General features: G+C 44.3%; 1 protein-coding gene across 1 annotated transcript in view; it reads right to left on the bottom strand.

The window, feature by feature from the left end:
* The window catches only part of LOC137344533 (hepatoma-derived growth factor-related protein 2-like), a 62,892-nt gene that overhangs the window by 9,288 nt on the left and 31,359 nt on the right, over positions 1-22,245 (bottom strand). The window contains exons 7-12 of the mRNA XM_068007578.1: positions 21,765-21,869; positions 16,741-16,878; positions 11,930-12,055; positions 10,151-10,219; positions 4,266-4,391; positions 3,369-3,500 (exon numbers count right to left, since the gene is read on the bottom strand). Coding sequence (XP_067863679.1) covers positions 3,369-3,500; positions 4,266-4,391; positions 10,151-10,219; positions 11,930-12,055; positions 16,741-16,878; positions 21,765-21,869 — 696 coding nt within the window. The remainder of the gene's footprint in view (positions 1-3,368; positions 3,501-4,265; positions 4,392-10,150; positions 10,220-11,929; positions 12,056-16,740; positions 16,879-21,764; positions 21,870-22,245) is intronic.

Raw genomic sequence — 22,245 nt, 5'->3', positions numbered from 1 at the left:
AGAACACACTCGAGGGGCTGAATGGCCTACTCATGTTCGTATATTCCTCTGTCTTGTTTCACTGCCTGAGACCTGGAAACATGTCAGTCTTGATTAGGAGATTTAATATCTTTTAAAAAATTTTTTACAGCAATATCTTCTTTCTTTCAAATACACTACAGTGTATTTCTCAGAATAATGTGGTGATTCCCCTAATATGATTACATCACGGTATCTACCTAGAACTTTTACGATCCAGAGTGTGTTTTAAGTGCAAATCCTTTGAACCCAGATCAGAAGCCAGTCACCCGATGAACACTCAATTGGGCTCCAGGTGTCCTGGAACCAAAACTCAGAGAAATGCTTTTTTTAAAAAAACTTCCCAGACTAATTTCTATTAAACATTTCAAACTAAACAGTGGGCACACACACAATACAGACAGAACGACGGTGGAGAGAAGGATAAAAAAAAATTAACATCCAAGTCACATTCGCAACTCATGCCCCCCCCCACCCTCCATACACTGAGAGACTATAAAGAAGTTCCAGGAACTCTGTAGGGCCATTAGATTTCTGTCTGTTTGGGATCAGGTATTACCATCTGCTGCGGGTTAATGTCTCAAGAATTGTGTGCTCAATATGTTCCTATCCTTTTTGACTTGCTGGCTCATTATTTCTGTTGCTGTATACCATGAAAAAATATTCTGAAATGCTAGCAGTTTCCCCTTGATAACTGATAATGTCTTTCAAAAATTAGGGGAGGAGGTCTCTGTAAGTGTGTCAATACTTGGAGTGGGTCCCTGATGGTGTGTCAATACTTGGAGGGGGTCCCCTGTATTTGGAGTGGGTCCCTGATGGTGTGTCAATACTTGGAGGGGGTCCCCTGTATTTGGAGTGGGTCCCTGATGGTGTGTCAATACTTGGAGGGGGTCCCCTGTACTTGGAGTGGGTCCCTGATGGTGTGTCAATACTTGGAGGGGGTCCCCTGTACTTGGAGTGGGTCCCTGATGGTGTGTCAATACTTGGAGGGGGTCCCCTGTATTTGGAGTGGGTCCCCTGTATTTGGAGTGGGTCCCTGATGGTGTGTCAATACTTGGAGGGGGTCCCCTGTATTTGGAGTGGGTCCCTGATGGTGTGTCAATACTTGGAGCGGGTCCCCTGTACTTGGAGTGGGTCCCTGATGGTGTGTCAATACTTGGAGGGCGTCCTGTACTTGGAGTGGGTCCCTGATGGTGTGTCAATACTTGGAGGGGGTCCCCTGTACTTGGAGTGGGTCCCTGATGGTGTGTCAATACTTGGAGGGCGTCCTGTACTTGGAGTGGGTCCCTGATGGTGTGTCAATACTTGGAGGGGGTCCCCTGTACTTGGAGTGGGTCCCTGATGGTGTGTCAATACTTGGAGGGCGTCCTGTACTTGGAGTGGGTTCCTGATGGTGTGTCAATACTTGGAGGGGGTCCCCTGTACTTGGAGTGGGTCCCTGATGGTGTGTCAATACTTGGAGGGCGTCCTGTACTTGGAGTGGGTCCCTGATGGTGTGTCAATACTTGGAGGGGGTCCCCTGTACTTGGAGTGGGTCCCTGATGGTGTGTCAATACTTGGAGGGCGTCCTGTACTTGGAGTGGGTCCCTGATGGTGTGTCAATACTTGGAGGGCGTCCTGTACTTGGAGTGGGTTCCTGATGGTGTGTCAATACTTGGAGGGCGTCCTGTACTTGGAGTGGGTTCCTGATGGTGTGTCAATACTTGGAGTGGGTCCCTGATGGTGTGTCAATACTTGGAGGGCGTCCTGTACTTGGAGTGGGTTCCTGATGGTGTGTCAATACTTGGAGGGCGTCCTGTACTTGGAGTGGGTTCCTGATGGTGTGTCAATACTTGGAGTGGGTCCCTGATGGTGTGTCAATACTTGGAGGGCGTCCTGTACTTGGAGTGGGTTCCTGATGGTGTGTCAATACTTGGAGGGCGTCCTGTACTTGGAGTGGGTCCCTGATGGTGTGTCAATACTTGGAGGGGGTCCCCTGTACTTGGAGTGGGTTCCTGATGGTGTGTCAATACTTGGAGGGCGTCCTGTACTTGGAGTGGGTTCCTGATGGTGTGTCAATACTTGGAGGGGGATTCCTGCACAGAAAAGTTTGAAAACCACTGTCCCATACTGACTGTACTTAACCCCCCCTACTCAACTCCCTTTACTAACATCTATACCTGAAGCAAATTCCCCTCCCCCCGAAGAGTATATTTGATCTACATTAAATAAAAAGCACAGATAATTGGCAGATTATCTTTTACATTTTTAATGTATGGTACAAACAGAATGCAAGTTGAAGGCTAAATGGGGGTTTCCTGTGAGTGAAGCCGACCATAAATCACTCACAGTTGCAAGAGTTGCAAACACGTGACAAAGATGAGAAGAAACCCTCAGGCCCATCAATACTCACTCTACTCGTCAGCTGGTGCAATTCCATGCAGCACCTTTCTCAAACGCTAGTAATGCTAACTCCTGGAGAATTGGATTACAATATAAAATGGATAATGTCCACCCAAATTCATTACCCACCTAACGGTGATAGCCTGCACAAGCAAACATGTTACAGTGAAATCCAGTCAGCAGCTAACAGGTAGACTGTCACACCATCTATAACATCAGAATTCACAGTAAGTGCTAAAGATGTTGGGACACTCAGAATAACTATCTTAATGAAGCTGCTCAGAAAAATATTTTACCATTGCTGTCAACACAGAGAGGCACAACAACGACAACTTGCATTTATATAGCAGCCTTTAACGTAGTAAAACATCCGAAGGCACTTCACAGGAGCGATTTTCAACCAAAATTTGATACCAAGCCACATAAGGAGATATTAGGACAGGTGCTAGACAGGTGTAAAAGAGGTAGGTTTTAAGGAGCGTCTTAAAAGAGGAGAGAGAGGTAGAGCGGCGAAGAGGTTTAGGGAGGGAATTCCAGAGCTTAGGGCCTAGGCAGCTAAAGGCACGGCTGCCAATGGTGAAGCGATTAAAATCGGGGATGCGCAAGGGGCAAGAATTAAATCGTGATTATGAACAGATTGTGCACAGTGATTTGTGCTAAGAGCACTTCCATTTTCCAGAGGAACTCCTACTCAACTTTTCTTCACTTGGAGCAACCAAATGCACCTTAATTTCTTTACTTTGTTCAGAAGGAATCTACTTAATAGTTGTTACTAAAAGCTTTAAGTGAGAAAAAAAGTAGGATTAACACTGGAGCGTAAATATCTGAAACACTTTAGTAGGATCGTTGTTTACAACATCAAAAGAAACGTAATTGCAACCGGATCCTAAGGCTTGCTTCAGTCAGTTGTTTGCTCTACAGACAATCAATAGTCTGGAACTCACAAAAGCTGGTTTGCATACACTTACAGTACTTGCATTGTCTCTAGAAGGAGCATCATTCAGCTGCAATCGCTCTCCTTTAAACTTGACAATTGTGTTCTCCTTTGTTTTAGTTATCTTGTGAGAATACTGCTCTGGTGTTTCTCTGAATATATCATCCTGAAAAAAAACACATCAATCTCAATACTGAGCAATAACCAACATTTTTTTTTGATTTACCCTAGGACGGGCAAGGAAAGGATGGGGGTCAGTGAATCAGGAAAGTTCAACCCTTTCCCCATTCATCCACCTCCAAAGAGGTCCTTCGAGAACTTACATGAATTTTGCATGGAACAGCAAGATAAAGTACGGAACAAGGAAGGGCCATTAAGTCCTTTTGAAACACAGCCCTTCCAACAGGAAAACGTATACAAGCTGGATGTCAAGGATTCTACCCAGTTTTCAAGGAGGGAAACAATACAAAAAAATTAAGTGCTAATTTCAGATACAATCTTGTAATAGTAATCCTTTTAAAATACTGATAAACTACTGAAATATATATATTAAAAACTACTGCACTATATATTTATGTGGAATGATGTATTCGAAAGTAAATCTGTATAAATGAAGATAATTTAATTACTGCTAAAGCAAAAAAATGCATTACAAATATCCATCTTCATTAATGGAGACTGAAGGGAGTGGGCTGAATACAATCATTAGTAAATAATCAAATGAGATTCAGAGTAAATGGTGGAATTTTCTGTTCAATAGAAGTCAGACACATTTCTGTAATTCTGGAGTGTTTATCGCACTTCAGTGAAACTGTACAGATTTTAGGGTTGTGTAAAGTTACTTTTAATGTTCAAAGTAAAAAAAAGACAACATCCCGCTCCAAATTAAATTGAGTTCCAGAAGTGATGAATATCACTGGAATAAACTTACATCGCTGATCTCATCATCTATAGTGGTAACTCTAAACGCTGCCTCCTCTCTCTGATGATCAAGGTTTTGCATGTCTGCTCCTGTGCTCCCTTGAATCGTCTTTCCAGAGATTGTGGAGATCATTTTCTAAAAATTATAAAAGAGTTACATAGAGTCTATGGCACAGAAACAGGTCATTCAGCCCAACTGGTCTGTGCCGGCGTTCATGCTCCACACAAGTAAAAAGACCGGGTGGTGCAGTGGATTAGAACCTTGTCCTTTCATCTCTGAGTTGAGGAAAGTTTCTTCTCAGTCAGCAGTAAGGGTCCTAAGTCTAAGAGTGGTCAGTCTCGGCTCACTTCCTATTGGGCACGGGTCCACAAACAAAACAGACCATAGTACGGCACTAAAGGGTAGTGTCACTCAGAGACTACTGGGATGTCTGAGGTGAGAAATGGAAATGGTGCAGTGAGTGAATGTTGTTCTAAAGCTGGGTTAAAGACAGGAAGCTTTATTGCCCATCTGGTCTGTGCTATACCTAGAACATAGGAACAGGAGAAGGCCATTCAACCCCTCGAGCCTGTTCCGCCATTCAGTTAGATCATGGTTGATCTGTATCTTAACTCCATCTACCCACCTTGGTTCCGTAACCCTTAATATCTTTTGCCTAACAAAATTCTATCAATCTCAGTTTTGAAATTTTCAATTAACCCCTGATCTCAACAGCTTTTTGGGAGAGTGTTCCAGATTTCTACTACCCTTTGTGTGAAGAAGTGCTTCCTGACATCACCCCTGAATGGCCTAGCTCTAATTTTAAGGTTATGCCCCCTTGCTCTGCACTCACACCAGAGGAAATAGCTTGTCTCTATCTACCCTATCAACTCCTTTAATCATCTTAAACACTTTAATCCGATCACTTCCTAATCTTCAATATTCAAGGGAATACAAGCCTAGTCTATGCAACCTGTCCTCATAATTTAACCCCTTTAGTCCCGGTATCATTCTGGTGACTGCGCTGCATCCCCTCCAAAGCCAACATATCCTTCCTGAGGTGTGGTGCCCAGAATTGAATGCAGTACTCCAGATGGGGTCTAACCAGAGCTCTGTACAGCTGTAACATAACTTCCACCCCACTCGAGATAAAGGCCAACATTCCATTAGCTACATTAATTATTTTTTGTACCTGTCCACTAGCTTTCAGTGATTTCTTTACTTGGACCCCATAATCTCTCTGCTCATCCATAGTTCCGAGGTTCTCGCCATGTAGAAAATACTCTGATCTATCTTATCCAAAGTGGATGACTTCACACTTTCCCACATTGAATTCCATCTGTCACAGTTTTGCTTACTCACTTAATCTATCAATGTCCCTTTGCAACTTTCTGCTCCCATCTACACTATTTACTGTGCCACCTACCTTAAATGTCGTTAGCAAAGATATACAGCTTTCTCTTCCTTCATCCATGACATTTATAAAAGCTGCGCCCACAGTACAGATCTCTAGGGAACAGCACTAGTCACATTGTCAATTTCAGTACATACCCATTACCCCTACTCTCTGTCTCCTTCCTCCTAACCAATTCCATATCCAAGTCAAAAGGTTGCCTCCAATTCCATGCGTTCTCATTTTTGTTAACAGTCTCTTATATGGAACCTTGTCGAGTGCCTTCTGAAAGTCCATATAAATAACTTCTGCAGACACTCCCTTATCTACCATGTTAGTTACCTCCTCAAAAAAATTCAACTAGGTTCATTAGACATGCCTTATCCTTTACAAATCCATGCTGGCTCTCTCAGATCAGCTCATATTTGTTCAAATGCTCAATCACTCAGTCCCTAATAACAGATTTTAGTAACTTCCCCACAACTGATGTTAGACTAATAGGCCTATAATTTCCTAGTTTATCTCTCATCCTTCTTAAATAGTGGAGTGACATTGGCAATTTTTCAATCCATGGGGACAATTCCTGAATCGAGTGTGTTTTGGAAGAGCATGACTAACGTATCAACAATTTCCTCACCTACTTTGTTTAATATTCTGGGGTGGAAACCATCGGGCCCTGGAGATTAGTCTATCTTTAACCTCATTAGTTTCTCCATCACTATTTTTATACTTATATTGAATCTAGTTATTTCTCCCCTTGATTTCTTTGTATCTCTGGAATTTTATCCTCATCCTCTACAAAGTAGCTATTTAGTAAGTCTGCCATTTCCTGATTTCCAATTGTTTCACCTTCGTCTGTCATTAAGGGGCCCACATTACTCATAGCCACCCTCTTTCTCTTAATATATTTGTAAAAACCCTTAGTGTTGTCACGCGGAGTATTTTTGTTCGCTAGTTTCCTCCCCTACCCTCCTCTTCTGAAGTCATTGATTCTTTGCTGAAGTACCTCACCAAAGTGGTCATTATTCATCCGCAGGATACATCCAAGGATGTGCCCTTCCCCCTCAATACCCAGAGCCCACTGATGCCCGCTTTCCAGCAAGGGGGTCACTGTGAGGCAATCAGGATCCTGAACCTTAGCTGATTTTCCCCTTCCAAATCCAGGGCTGACCTGAGTCCAATTTTAGTGCCTCACGGGGTTACCCAGGTTGGTCCTGTTAACTCAGGAGTGCGATTAGGAGCGGCCGATTATCTCCTCCGAAACTTAGGGGTTTCTGAAGTTAACTGCGATCCTCGCTGCCACCACTGTGGATGGGTTCAGCTATTGCAGCACAGGCTGGAGATTGAACATGGGACCCTCCTCATTGTGTGTAGGTAGTGCAGTTAACCACCGAGCTATTGGGGAACTGGAAACAACTCCTTTAAATGTTTCTGTGCTGCTTCTCCCAGATGAACACATCTACATTAAGGCAAAATGGGTTCAATCTATCAAAGCTCCTCGCTGAAGAACACTATGTGGAGGTGGTAGGAGACGGCGGAGTGGGACGCTAATGATTAGCTGTGAAATTGTACATACAGAAGAACACAATTTGTTTTCTGTTCACAGGCATGCAGAAAGCAGCAGCTGTTGAGTCAGACAGAGCACCAGGGGCTCCCTCAGAGAAGGGATGCTTTACTAGGCTATCAATCGACTTTATAGAGTGATGGTCTGGAACCTGAGATAGCATCATATCTGTATCAATTTTAAAAAAACAAATGTAAATTGAAAAGATAAATAATCAAACTGAGCTTCCGTGGAGCCAGCCATGCAGGGGATTGCGTAGGACCCAACACTCCCTTGATTCGGACATTCCCACCTCTTGCTATAGAATAATGGAACACTTCAGCCTAGATTTCCTGACTGCCCATAGTAGAGGCCTAAATTAGTGGGGCCCGCAAGTTCTGTTCCATTGGAACTCCATTCGCTTCACACCATGACTTAATTTCCTATGGTGCTGATACCCATTCCTGGAAACACACACTTCATGTAAATATTCATGAGGTTGGGGGAAGGGGGAATTCCCCGCATAATATTCAGGCGTGCAGAACATCATTTCTAATGAGTTCCTATTTGCAATGGGTGCCCGGGTGTTGCCAGGGTATCAGCTATGACAGTAACCAATTTAAAATGGCACAAGTAACCACATTATGCGTCAGCCTTGGCTCAGTGGTAACAGTCTTGTCTCGGAGTCAGTAGGTTCTGGGTTCAAGTCCCACTCCAGAGACTTCAGCACATAATCTAGGCTGATACTCCAGTGCAGTACTGAGGGAGGGCTCACTGTCTTTTGGATGAGGCGTTAAATCGAAACCCCAACTGCCCTCTCAGGTGGACGGAAAAGATTCCATGGCACTATTCGAAAAAGAGCAGGGGAGTTCTCCCAGTGTCAACACCACCAAAAACAGATTATCTGGTCATTTATTTCATTGCTGTGCGAAAATTGGCTGCCGTATTTTCCCTACATTAAAACAGTGACTACACTTCAAAAGTACTTCAATGGCTGTAAAGCGTTTTGGAACGTCCTGAGTTTGTGAAAGGCACTATATAAATGCAAGTTCTTTCTTCATTCTTTCTATTAAACCTGCAATATTTCAGTCACTTTTGACCATTTTGTTAGTTTGTTTTCTGTCGCTTTGTTTCTTCAAGCACATAGATTCTCACGAGCCTTTGTGTCAATTGTCTAATTTTGTTCACACCCAGCACCATTACTGGCACCGGTGGGGTTTTCCACCGTAAATCCCCCACTACCCGAGATAAGGAGAAGATAAGGACCCACGGAGCAATGCAAAACAAATCAGGTTACATGAAGGGTGCTCTGTGCCCACCTGGCGGAACCCTCACATGTGCGTCTGCAAATAGAGGTGGCCAGACTTTGCCTTGACAGTGTTCCCACTTGTGGGGGAGTCCAAAACTAGATGTCAAAAATACAAGATAGTCACTAATAAATCCAACAGGGAATTCAGGAGAAACTTCTTTACCCAAAGAGTGACTAGAATGTGGAACGCACTACCACAAGGAGTAGTTGATGCAAATAGCATCGATGAGCACACAAGGGAGAAACGAATAGAAGGATATGCTGATGGGGTTAGATGAAGAGGGGTGGGAGGAGGCTCATGTTGTGCATAAACGCCGACATTGACCAGATGGGCCAAATGGCCTGTTCCTGTGCCGTAGACTCGATGTAACAATCAGTACAAACAACGACCCCTCTTCCTGAAGGAAGCTGAGGCAGTAGACCTCATGGTATCACTAAGATATCTGAATAGCTGACTAACAGTAACATTAGATATGGCGGTCTGCACCTCTGGGGTCTACCCACCTTTCTCCATCACATTCCTAGGCCAAAGTAGCCTTCTCCTCTTTGCCAGATTTCCAATGCTTCCTTCCCTTTCTGCTGTAACCATTTACACCTCCTCTGGACCCATCTTTTGTTTCTATACTTGCCCCATTATCATTCCCTAATGCCTTGCATCATCATCCCTTTTGTCATTTAATTATTCCTTCCCACCACCCTATCGATCCCCTTTGCTCTTCCCTGCCCCCCCCCTCTTTCCCCGGCTCTGAACTTGCTTAAAAGCTGTTAAATCTCGAACATCTACCAGTTCTGATGAAAGGTCATCGACCTGAAACGTTAACTCTGTTTCCCTCTCCACAGATGGTGCCTGACCAGCTGAGCGTTTTCCAGAATTTTCTGTTTCTTTTTCTGATTTCCAGCATCTGCAGTGTTTCGCTTTTTGCCGTGGTAACGTTGATGCTTTCCTGGCGGATAATTCTTTGGAGAGGTTTGGAAGACCACCCTCTCTGCAAGGACCACCTCCACTTTAACAGTCGTCAAACAAGGGGTCAGGTATTGGATTGCTCTGGAACCCGCTTGCTGGCTCAAACCTGCACACTGGCTTTCCTTTCCTTCCCTTCATTTTTTTGCCAGACACCGCTAAGCCCTCTCCCCCATCCAGCTTTAGCAAACGCCAGCTCATTTGCAGAGGGGCCTTCAGAGGCTGGCAGAACTTTTGTCCACCTCTGCTGACAATCCCTTGTTAATTGCCTTATTGCGGCTAAATTTCAATTACAACAATTTTCTGTTTCCATGAGAAGTGTACTCCGTGCGACATCTGAATCTGATCCAGGAGCTACACAAATGAGCTGACCTTGGAAAGTAGAACCACTGACCTATTCCTAGGCCTCCGCCCCTCTTTAACTGAAAGTTGCACAAGGATGGCCCAAATGGCTGTGAGCCCCTTCCTATTTTTTATTTTCCGTGAGAGAAAACATCAGACCTCCACTATGTACCTCCGTGACACACGGCTGAGATCAAGTAGTCGACACACGAAGGAATTTCAGGTGCTAACCAAGGCCCACCATTCCATGGGACAGTGGGCATATTGCTGCTCTAAGGTGCTGCCTGTCCTCGGTGCTTTCAGGTTAATCTGACATAAAGTACAGTTCAGACACTTGAAAGGGCTGGATTTCTCAGGCAGTACTTACATGGTCTCCAGACAAAACCTCAGGCAACATGTCTCCATTGGCCAGAAGAGCTGCTAGAGTCACAATATTCTTTGAGGGGTCAAAAGGACAAATAAAACATATTTTCATAAAACAGGGGCTAAGGAATATTTTATGTAGTTTATGTTGCAACATTCCTTTCTTTCCACTATGCATCTCCCATTGTCAAATTCAAACATTGCAAGAGTAGTGTAACTGTGGACTGGTTATAATGGATTAAATACAATCAAAATATCCCGTGGTCAATTGGAGGCATAGAATTGATTAATGACATGCGGGAAGCTGTGACTGCCCTCTGCTGCCCATCTCGATAATTTACATTAACTGGGTGCCCGCAGGTGAGAGGAGAATTCTCCAGTTTAATTTGAAGTAAGCAGGTTAATAGCTGTGTTAAAGTAGAGTAGGCAAGAATTTAAACATTCGCTGGTTCTCCAAAAATAGCACACAGAAGAAAATACACCCATTTGTAGGAACACTTAAACCTTCTTTCAGAATAGCTCAACAAAAAGCCAATCATGTCACAGAATTTCACTATGCGTTAAGAGGCCGTGTGGCCCATTGTGCCTGCTCTCTGAAAGGGCTACCTACCTAATCTAATTTCCCCGTCCTTTACATACATCCTTTTAATTTATTTTTGGAATTATTCAAATATTTATCCACTTCCCTTTGAAAGGTATTATGGATTCTGAATCGATCACTGTTCCTGGTAGGGCATTCTATGTCCGAACAGCCCACTGCATTAAATAAACATCTCCCCTAACCTCATTAATAAAGGAAAGGGGTCAATGACCTTCCCAATGTCTACAGCTGTAAAATGCTTTAACTGTGGAAAAAAAAAGTTAGATACAAGCGCTCTCTTTATATGAGCAATGATCAGAAAGCGAGCATTTTTACTGCTCACTGACTGGCTCGATCAGAAGGTTTTTTTATACTGGTTGAGGCTGAAGTGGTCTCTGAAATCGCGATGCAAGCAGCCAAGTGACCCGGTAGTTATAGTGAGATGATGTCGGGCGACCTTTTGAAGAGACTCTCAGCATTGTCCCATACTCAAACTCAACTGATCAGTGAACTCAGCAACTCTCCGGGGACAAGCCTAGTTGGTTGTCAGCTGGGCAATTAGACTGCATAATGCATAATAGTGCTGTATTCCAGCTCGGGACGGGGTGCAGAGGGAAGACAGTGGGGAGAAGGAATAAAAGTGTCCATTGGGAAACCTATCTCATCCACAAAGAATGGTTCCTACCAACGAACACAGAGTAATACTAGCATCGATTCAGTGTCAGTAGGCTATCTGACCATGTGAGGGGGCATCGCAACCAAGCTCAATCCTGGACTCACCTGACACCCACCCACCCACTCGCAGGCACACACACACACACACACACACGCTCGCAGACGCGCGCGCACACGCTCGCACGCCAATGGTCACTGGATAGGAATCAGGTATAAAAGCCCTCGCTGATTTTAACTGTCCCTTGCCCATTTGTAACATTTGAATCACTATCGCGCCTGAGAACTTAGCACTGTCTGGGGATCGAGCCTGTGACCTTCCTGCTTTATATGGCTCAGTAAATCACAAGCTTACCAACTCAGTCATCGGGGAAGCAGAGAACAATTTTCTAAAAGGAACAAAGCATCACCTTGTCGACAGAAAACACGCTGATAGTGCAAAAGAAATGGGATCCTAGCAGAGTGACTTTGTTCTAAACTTGCTACAAGCTAGGTTTGTCTGTTGATTAGGTTGAATTGGCACACACTTACAGTAAGGAGGTCATTCCCACAGAAACCGCTGCTAGGTTCCTCTACGTTCTCAGACATGACATCCGTTGGGATTTCAGTTTTTTGCATCTCTTGGGCCGATTCCTTTGGAATTTCAGGTTTCGCAGCCTAAGACAAAGCGCGGATAGATTAATGCTCATCCTTAGTGGGATTAGAGTCTGAAGTCTCAGTGACATTTTTATTTGATAATAAAGGGGGCTGTGAACAACCTTTGCTATTCCAGTTTATTCCCCAAAAAACGATGAGAAGTATTTTTTTCCTCATCAGTTGCAATATTTTTAATTTCAGATTGGTGAAATCCTCAGAAAATAATTGAGCTACAGCTCCCCCTGGTATCTGACCTGGTTCAGGCAGTTGGTAACTGAGTCATAAGAAAAACGCAGCTTTGAGCCAGCCCCCCTGATCTGTGCAGACTCAGCTGGGGTGGCACTAAGGGCTGTACAGTTGGCCTCTGCATCCACTCCTGGGTTAGGGAAGTGGAAATCAGGCAAGAGTTCCTGCTCCTGGTCGTCATCCAGCGACCCTTACTGGAAATGAGCATATGTGAATGTCTTAAAATCACAGAGCACAGAAGGAGACCATTCAGCCCATTGTGCCTGTGCCAGCTCTTTGAAAGAGCTATCCAATTAGTCCCACTCCCCCGCTCTTTCCCCATGGCCCTGCAAATATTTCCTTTTCAAATATGTATCCAATTCCCTTTTGAAAGTTACAAGTGAATCTGCTTTCACCTCCCTTTCAGGCAGTGCATTCCAAATCATAACAACTCGATAAAATTCTCATCTTCCCTCTGATCTTTTGCCAATTACCTTAAATCTGTCTCCTCTGGTTACTGACCCTCTTGCCAGTGGTAAATTTCGCCTTTATTACTCCATCAAAACCCCTCATAATTTTGAACGCCTCTATTAAATCTCCCCTTTAACCTTCTCTGCTCTAAGGAGAACAATCCCAGCTTCTCTAGTCTCTCCACATTTTTTTTATTCATTCATGGGATGTGGGCATCGGTGGCAAGGCCAGCATTGCCCATCCCTAACTGCCCTTGAGAAGGTGGTGGTGAGCCGCCTTCTTGAATCGCTCCGGTACATGTGGTGAAGGTTCTCCCACAGTGCTGTTAGGAAGGGAGTTCCAGGATTTTGACCCAGCGATGATGAAGGAACGACGATATATTTCCAAGTCAAGATGGTGTGTGACTTGGAGGGAAACGTGCAAGTGGTGTTGTTCCCATGTGCCTGCTGCTCTTGTCCTTCTAAGTGGTAGAGGTCGTGGGTTTGGGAAGGGCTGTCGAAGAAGCCTTGGCGAGTTGCTGCAGTACATCTTGTAGATGGTACACACTGCAGCCACGGTGCGCCGGTGGTGAAGGGAGTGAATGTTTAGGGTAGTGGATGGGGTGCCAATCAAGCGGGCTGCTTTGTCCTGGATGGTGTCCAGCTTCTTGAGTGTTGTTGGAGCTGCACTCATCCAGGCAAGTGGAGAGTATTCCATCACACTCCTAACTTGTGCCTTGTAGATAGTGGAAAAGCTTTGGGGAGTCAGATAAGTCACTCGCCACAGAATACCCAGCCTCTGACTTGCTCTTGTAGCCACAGTATTTATGTGGCTGGTCCAGTTAGGTTTCTGGTCAATGGTGACTCCCAGGATGTTGTTGATGGGGGATTTGGTGATGGTAATGCCATTGAATGTCATGGGGAGGTGGTTAGACACTCTCTTGTTGGAGATGGTCATTGCCTGGCACTTGTCTGGTGTGAATGTTACTTGCCACTTATCAGCCCAAGCCTGGATGCTGTCCAGAACTTGCTAACATAACTGAAGTCTCTCATCCCTGGTACCATGTCAGGTGAAGATAGAATCGGGCTTGGCTATGGTGCACCCCATGGTCAAATAGCTTGCCAATTCTCATTATCTGGACTCCCATGTGAGTAATGGCCATTTGGATGATGTACGTGAGGGATATCATGGTCTGTCCCACACTACCCTAGGTAAGGAAGTCAAAGCCTTCAGCGAGGGAGGGGGAAAAATTGGGGACTTTTTTTTTTAAAAGTCCATTAAACTTGAAATGAATCAGAACAAAGTTTGTTAACAGAATGGCATTGAATAGTGTGTCAGAAATTCCTATTGAAACCAGAAGACTAGGTGATGCAGGAACTAGTGCTAAAAGCCTGGACACTAGTGGCTGGATTAATGATTTATGAGTCACTAACGGTTCCACGGTGTTTGAGGTGCAGCATGTACTGTTGTTAAAAAGTCTGGATGGTGTCATCAACTCGTTTTTAAATATTTTTAGATACTGCACTCATTCAACTAAAATTACAGTCCACAGCTGGCAGACTGTATACGGATTTTTTTTTTAACCTTTTACATGTTTTTTTTATAGAATCATTTTTTATTAAATGATGCAGGTTTTTGAGCATTTCAGATAAAGAGAGACACTGATAAGGCAGAGAAAGCCAGCCTTGTGTGAAGCAAATAGTACAGACTAGTTGGTCTCTCATTGCAATGCTCACAGGTTAAAATTGAAAAACATTTTCTGGAATTGAGGTAGACTTTAGCAACCGATCCCTCCGGCACTTTTCTAATGAAGTCTCCATAAATCAAAAGAATTACACGACACTGCTTGTAAATCTAGTCCCAGGCTTTTTGCAGGCCTAAGCCCCTCTCAGACTTCTCTATGGCTGCTTGTTAGTGAAACTGTTGGGTACAAATTGCATTTTCAGATGTTTATAGTTTAACTTGGGTCAACCTTTTAAATTTTTAAGAATGAGTTCAGTTTACTTCATTTATCTGTAGAGTTGGGACACGCCTACAATCTTTATTCCCACCCCCCAGAACCTGATTGGTACTTGCTAGCCAATCAGGCGGAAGAAAGAGGGACCAATCAGGTTTCAGATTTATGGATTAATGTATTAAGCAATGAGAAAGGGGACAACTGAGAATTAACCAACAGCTTGCATTTATAATCGCACCATTAACATAATAAAACATCCCATGGGGCTTCATGATGGCAAAAATCGGACCCAGAGCAATGATGGGAAGGGGTAGGGGAGTTGACTGAAGGAATGGTCAAAGCAGTAGGATTTGAGGTGGTTTTTGAAAGGCAGCAAGGTGGTGGGGTGGTAGGAGGGGGTTGAAGTTTAAGAAGAGCGTTCCAGACTGTGCAGCCAAGATGGCTAACGGCTCTGTGACTGAAGATGGCACATGGCAAAGACGGGGCAGGGGGGAATGCAAAGGAGGTCAGGGTTGAAAGGATGGATGGCATGTGGTTGGATTTAATCCTAGAGGCTCTACTGAAGTAAGGACAGGGGGAGGCCATGGAGGAACTTCTGGAGAAGGACAGGATTTTGCATTTGATATATTGGGGCATGGGGAGGGGGGGGGGGAGGGGAATAGAGATCAGTAAAGACCGGTGGGGGGAGGGGAGAATGGGACTTTTGGACAGGCTAAAACTTGGAAGGCAGGAGAGGGGAGTCTGGAGGTAACAAAGGCACGGAGAAGGGTTTCAGTGACAGGGGGGTGAAGTAGGGGCAAAGGTGATCAACATTAGAGATGGAAATAGGTGGACTTGGTGGTGGTTAGAACTTAAGAACATAAGAAATAGGAGACGGCCATCTGCCCCCTCGAGCCTGCTCCGCCATTCAATAAGATCATGGCTGATCTACCTCAACGCCATTTTCCTGCACCATCCCCATATCCCTTGATGCCTTTAATATCTAGAAATCTATCGATCTCTGTTTTGAATGTACTCAATGACTGAGCCTCCACAGCCCTCTGGGGTAGAGAATTCCAAAGATGGGCTTTTAAGCTGAGCTCAGTGAAAACAAGACACCAAAGTTGCTCACCATCAGGTCAGCATGAGCAAGCAGCCCAGGTAGGGATGGAATCATGGGCTACGGTGCGGAGGCGTTGACAAGAGCAGAGTAGAATGGATTCAGGCTTGGCAGCATTGAGTTGGAGAATATGCTTGCTCGTTTATGACGATGTCGGGCAAACAGTCACACAACACAGTGGTGGTCATGGAGTCAAGGGTGGTGACAGAGTTGGAGACTATCAGGTCTGGCCTACGTGTGACTCCAAACCCATGCTACATGGCTGAGTTTTAACATATGTAAGGAGTCTTACAACACCAGGTTATAGTCCAACAGTTTTATTTGAAAATCACAAGCTTTCGGAGGCTTTCTCCTTTGTCAGGTGAGCACCTGACGAAGGAGAAAGCCTCCAAAAGCTTGTGATTTTCAAATAAAACTGTTGGACTATAACCTGGTGCTGTAAGATTCCTTACATTTGTCCACCCCAATCCATCACCGGCATCTCCACATCAGAGTTTTAACATACTCATGGCAACTAGGGATGGGCAATAAATACTGCCTTAACAGCGTCGCCACATCCCAAAAACAAGACACGTCGACATAATGCACTACACTGCGCACTTTCTTGCCAGTTTTCTCCATCTGAAAATATTCACTCCTTCAAGGGTACAGCACCGTGGGTGGGCACTACCCAGTAATTTGCCAAAATGGCTATTATTTATTTGTGAATAGTCAATATTCACCACAGGGCAGTCACCGCCAAGCCCAACGCAGTCCGTACCAGACGACGACACATGCCCACTGTCGTGTCGGCTAGTCGGGTGAGGTAACGGAGGACATTCTACGATAATGGTACTGTAGCTCATCAGAGATACGGCAGGAGAGAAAGGCAAGAGGTAGAAATTGGTAACAAAGAGCAAAACAAGAGCGAGAATATTACTTAACAAAATGGGGTCTAGCAACAGTATCAGTTCAAAACCTTAAACGACTGCCAACCTGCACTGTTTTTTTCCTTTTTACCGGTGGCTCGGAGGACCTAGACTCATTCGATTTAGTCTTCATGACTGGTGGTTCCCTCAAAGACTCTGTCCTCGGTACAATAATGTTTCCTGAAGTTCTACTAATTCCATCAATCTGTAAAAAGAACAAACATGAGGGGGGGGGGGGGGGGGGGGGGAGGGGTCAGGGTATGTCATCATCTTGGAGATTTAAATTTTTCAAAATAGGAAATCTTCAGGATTTCTTCCCCGCCCCGCCTGCCTATGACAGTCCTAACGAATGAAATACTCTCGCCTTTACACCCCTGGTAACAAGCACAGATGTAAGGGACTAGGTGAGGCACTGAGTGTAGCAGACTTTTCCATTCATTTCCAGGGTTTGGAGGTTTGAATCCACCCAAGACTGATAGCCAACAAAGACCCATCCTATGAGGACACGAATTGAAATGGATATGAGCAGTATCAACCCAGGTTCTAGGGTAGGATGTGTTTACTTAAAGGGTGGCAAATATTTGGAATAATCTGCCAGGCAAAGTAATAGACATCAGGGCCGTGCAAAATGGAGTTGGATCCTTGGCTGGGAGAGTTAGGGTACTAGAGGGAGGAGCTTCAATGGGACGAATGGCCTTTTTTCATCCAAAATTGTTCTAATGTAAATCTACAGCATAAAGTTGCACCTCATTCAATACCCATTACCAGTTGCATTTAATTTATACAGTTTTCTCCCCATCTGAGCATGGTAAAGATCAGAGTCGAGCCTGTTCCTGTCCTCAATTGGTGTTCACACATGGGAGACTGTCCACACTGGGTCAACTGTGATGCCAACCCCAGATGAATAGCCCGCTGAGCCTGATTATTCATATGTTATAGTCACTTGACTAAGGCACTGGTAGGTGACTAGGGCCAACAGCACCATACCCCAGGGATGGGTCAGTGCCTTCATGAAAAGGGGAGGAAGCAGGGGCAAAGGATACAGTTAATATACAAGATATTAATGCTTTATGAAGGTCACATTCATATGCCCACTTTTCAAAAGTTAGAAATAAAACTAATATTTAATATGCTTCAAGAAAAAAGTTAATTTTGGTTCCAAGCCTAGTAATTCCCATTGGCCATTGTCAGCGATGAACATTTAAATGTTCTGATATTTTAGCTGAGGAATTAACCCATTTAAAATAAACAGGTTATATTACCGTGTTAAAGTAACATATAGAGGAATATCATATGAACCTATTAATCATTCATCCACCAATTTGGCCAACTGGGATTTACAGGCATGTACTTTTTAAATAATTAAAATTTTCTAGATTCAATTATTAAATAACGTGCCCTGATAGCAGATAAGGGATTCGAACCTAAGCTGCCTCGGGCTCTTGTGGGTTTTAAAAAAAATTAGATCCAGCCTGAGGTTGCCGGCAAATGGAATCCCCAACAGTGGCGTGGATCTCATTAGCAAGCAGGACGATTCTTCACCCGCTACAGCCATCACCCCTCAGCTGGGCAGCTCACGTGCAAGAAAGGCCTGACGTTGGGACTCCACTCCCACTGGTGGGAATTCAACTTGTTCTTTTGTTTAATATACTGAAGGTATGCGGACATCCCAATGAATGACATGCAAAGTCTCCTCCTCTGAATCATACCGACCGATTGGCCTCAGTGCCTTCAGATTGGGGTGGGGGAGGGGGGGGGGGGAAGAGGAGGATGAGTCGGGGTTTCTGCTCCTGATCACTGCTCAGTGACTCTTGCAGAAAGTATGTGTTTGGGGGTGCAGGTGAGGACAGGATCGGGCTGGCTGTGATGCCTGCCGGCAATCACTGTCGTGGCTTGTGTATGAATACCAGCCAGGTGGGTAAGGCACTGCTGCCATTTCAACTGCACACTGGTGAGCAAGTTAATAGCCTCAGTAGAGGACAGAGAATTAGAGATAAAAGTACCGACAGTACATTTGACCTCAGTGGTTCAGAGGTTATAGAATCAGAACAGCACAGGAGGCCATTCGGCCCATCGTGCCTGTGCCAGCTCTTTAGAAGAACTATCCATTTAGTCCCATTCCCCTGCAAATCTTTCACCTTCAAGGTTGCAAGCAATTTTGTTGATAAGCGTTCTTGCATAGGTCAGACCCAGCTGCTCCAATCTCTCAGCAGAGTAGCACAGGAATGGATAAGTTAGCCAGCTTATAACAGACAACTGGAAACGGTGAAGGAAAGCACAGCCAATGCTGGAAATATGAAATAATAACTGAAAACACGCAGGTCAGTCAACATGTAAGAGGGAGAGATGGGTAACCTTTTGGGTGTGCTCTTTCACCAATGGTTTTATTTTAGGAAACATTGCAATTGTGGACATTTTGCTAAATGAATAAAATATTTTTTAAACATTTCATAATTAGTATTTATTATTCAAATTGTACTGAAACTGGTTACTTCGGGAGCATTAAAACAAAAGTAGACTACCGCGGATGCTGGAAATCTGAAATAAAAACAGAAAATGCTGGAAACACTCAGCAGGTCAGGCAGCATCTGTGGAGAGAAAAACAGAGTTAACATTTCAGGTCAATGACCTTTCATCAGATGAAAAGTCATCTGCCTGAAACGTTAACTCTGTCTCACTCTCCACAGATGCTGCCTGACCTGCTGAGTATTTCCAGCATTTTCTGTTTTTATTACTTCAGGAACGTAATGGCAGCATTAGGCTGGGTGTGACTATAAATGTTATGTTTTGTGGCACATATTTTTTTTAATTTTTTTTTAAAAAAGTGTTCTTGAAGGTAAAGCATGTAGTGCTGGGGAATTAAACTCTTCCCATTGCAGGCATTCACTGTCAGCAGCAAGCACTCCCAGACCAGGCGGAGTAAAGCTCTCTCCCTTTTCACCCCATCAATGTGCCTCAGTCAAGACCACAGAAGAGGTGAGACATCGTTTCCATTTCCCACACTGAGGCCTCTCTAAGAGCGTACGCAATTTATGCCAAATTAGGGACAATTTTGTGCCCACTAGAAACTGGACTGATTACCCCAAACAGAGGAGATTTTCATTCCATCAGTCTGGGCTGGATTTGTACACTGGTCCCAGGCCAGTGGTTAACCCACTGTATCAGCTAGTTCCCAGATCTGTACATCTTAATGTGATATTTTATAATCATGTAAATTAAATGAACAGACAGCATTTGTGGAAGCCACTGTTTATTATTTAGCAAAGTAGCATCATGACTGTAATGTTCCCATACTTTGGCTAATGTTTGTGGGAATATACAAAAAAAAACATGGCTGCTCGAATCCACAGGGTTTAATTTCTTCAGGTTGCACACTGCTTGAATGTACTTGCAGAAATCACCTTTCCGAGCTACTATAATGTAACTGTTCACCTGTTTAAAACAAATGGGTTAATGACTCCATTAAAAAGCACACAAAGGAATTTCACGGACAGTCAGTGGTGTGCCCCCAGACAAAATTAACCCCTCGCCCAACAATGAACAGCTAAAACTCAGATTATTTAAATCCTTCAATATTTGATTCAAACCTCCAGATGGCATTTGTGGGTTCCAAGAGTCAAGACTGCCATCCAATGGCAAAGCCCCGGTATCGCAGCAATACAACGCAGAAACGATTATGTTCGTCTGAGTTCCCATTTTCAGTTTAGTAGGTAAATGTACAACACTGTGATACTGTGCCACACTTCAGTTATGTGGAGAGACTAGAGAAACTGAGATTGTTCTCCTTCGAGCAAAGAAAGTTAAGGGGAGATTTTATAGAGGTGTTCAAAATTGTGATGGGTTATGATAAGAGTAAGTAAGGAGAAACTGTTTCCACTGGAAGGAGGGTCAGTAACCAGAGGACACAGATTTAAGATAATTGGCAAAAGAACCAGAGGGGAGAGGAGGAGAAATTTTTTCACGCAGCGAATCATCATCATCTGGGATGCACTGCCTGAAAGGGTGGTGGAAGCAGATTCAGTAGTAACTTTGAATTGGATATATACCTGAAAAGGAAAAATTTGCAGGGCTATAGGGAAAGAGCAGGGTAGTGGGACTAACTGAATAGCTCTTTCAGAGAGCAGGCACAGACACAATGGGCCAAATGGCCTTCCTCCGTGCTGTAAGGTTCTAAGATTCAAACGGCCCACAAAGGTCACAGTTTCAATTCCTGGTGCGTGCTGAGTTAGCTGACCTCAGCCAGGGTAGCAGTAAAAGCTCCACAACACTAAGAATAAGAAAATAGACCAAAATGTGGTGTCCTCAAACAGCCCAATACTTACCTACTGTCTATATTCACATATGAAGAACGGCGACAAAGGGGAAGTACTGGAGGGAACCCTACATCCTGGGTTAAAAATGGACTTTAGCAGGAGTCAACATCTGTATGGCTTAGTGCTGCACTGAGCTGGGTCTTTAACCACCAGGTGCAAATACAAGTATATTAATATAGTTAATGAAAGAAAGGCTTGCATTTATATTGCGTCCTTCACAATCTCAGGACATCCCAAAGCGCTTTACAGCCAATTAAGTACTTTTGAGGTAAAGTGACTGTTGTGATATAGGAAATGCAGCAGCCAAGTTGCCCACAGCAATGAGAGAATGACCAGATAATCTGTTTCGGTGATGTTGGTTGAGGGATAAATGTTGGCCAGGACACCGGGGAAAGCTCCCCTGCTCTTCTTTGAAATAATGCCATGGGATCTTTTACGTCTACCTAAGGAGGCAAACGGGGCCTCATTTGAACGTCTCATCCAAAAGGCGGCACCTCCAACAGTGCAGCACTCCTTCAGTACTGCACTGGAGCATCAGCTTCGATTTTCTGCTCAAGTCTCTGGAGCGGGAACCCACAATCTTCTGACTCAGAGGCGAGTGTACTACCAACTAAGCCATGGTTGACCATACATTAAAGAGTCAGAATAGATATACTTTTGTCTTTCTTTATACAATGCATTGGCAATTGTCAAACCCTTCGCCAACACCCAAAACTACTTATTCTGTCATCAAAAACAAAGCATTTTCATTAAAGATATGGTGTATTTTTCATCTTACCCTTGGTGTAATTCGGACAGGAATTTGTGCAGTAGAATTTGTTCCCTGAGCGTTCTTTTCAGTCTTTGACGGAGTCTTTTTCACACGGACTTCTGGTTTTACTTCCTGGAGAGAGGAAATAAATAAAACATGAAACGCAAAGAGACATCTATATAGCGTCCTTCACAGGTCAGTCAGCATGTGAAACTTTGGGTGGGACACTTCATTCTGACCCCCTCCTCTCCTGTTTGCATTGACTTATCTTGTAGTAAAGCTGCATTGGTGTCACTTCCCTCTGGTACTGTCCCATGGATGTTGGCAGGCCATTCCAATGGTGGGGGGAGGATGAGGGGAGGGAGGCTTCACAGCCAGGGCCAATTCTGTCCTTACCTCAAGCCGACACAATCCGGCATGAGGGCAGTCAGGAGTGGGGCTTCTGTCTGTGTTTTACCCTCCCTAGCACAGAGGCTAAGAGGCCAATGTAATGACCCCTCAACTCACT

This window comes from Heptranchias perlo, chromosome 27, assembly GCF_035084215.1.
Source record: "Heptranchias perlo isolate sHepPer1 chromosome 27, sHepPer1.hap1, whole genome shotgun sequence".
In the NCBI taxonomy this organism is placed as follows: domain Eukaryota; kingdom Metazoa; phylum Chordata; class Chondrichthyes; order Hexanchiformes; family Hexanchidae; genus Heptranchias; species Heptranchias perlo.
This window is presented reverse-complemented; position numbering and strand designations above follow the sequence as displayed.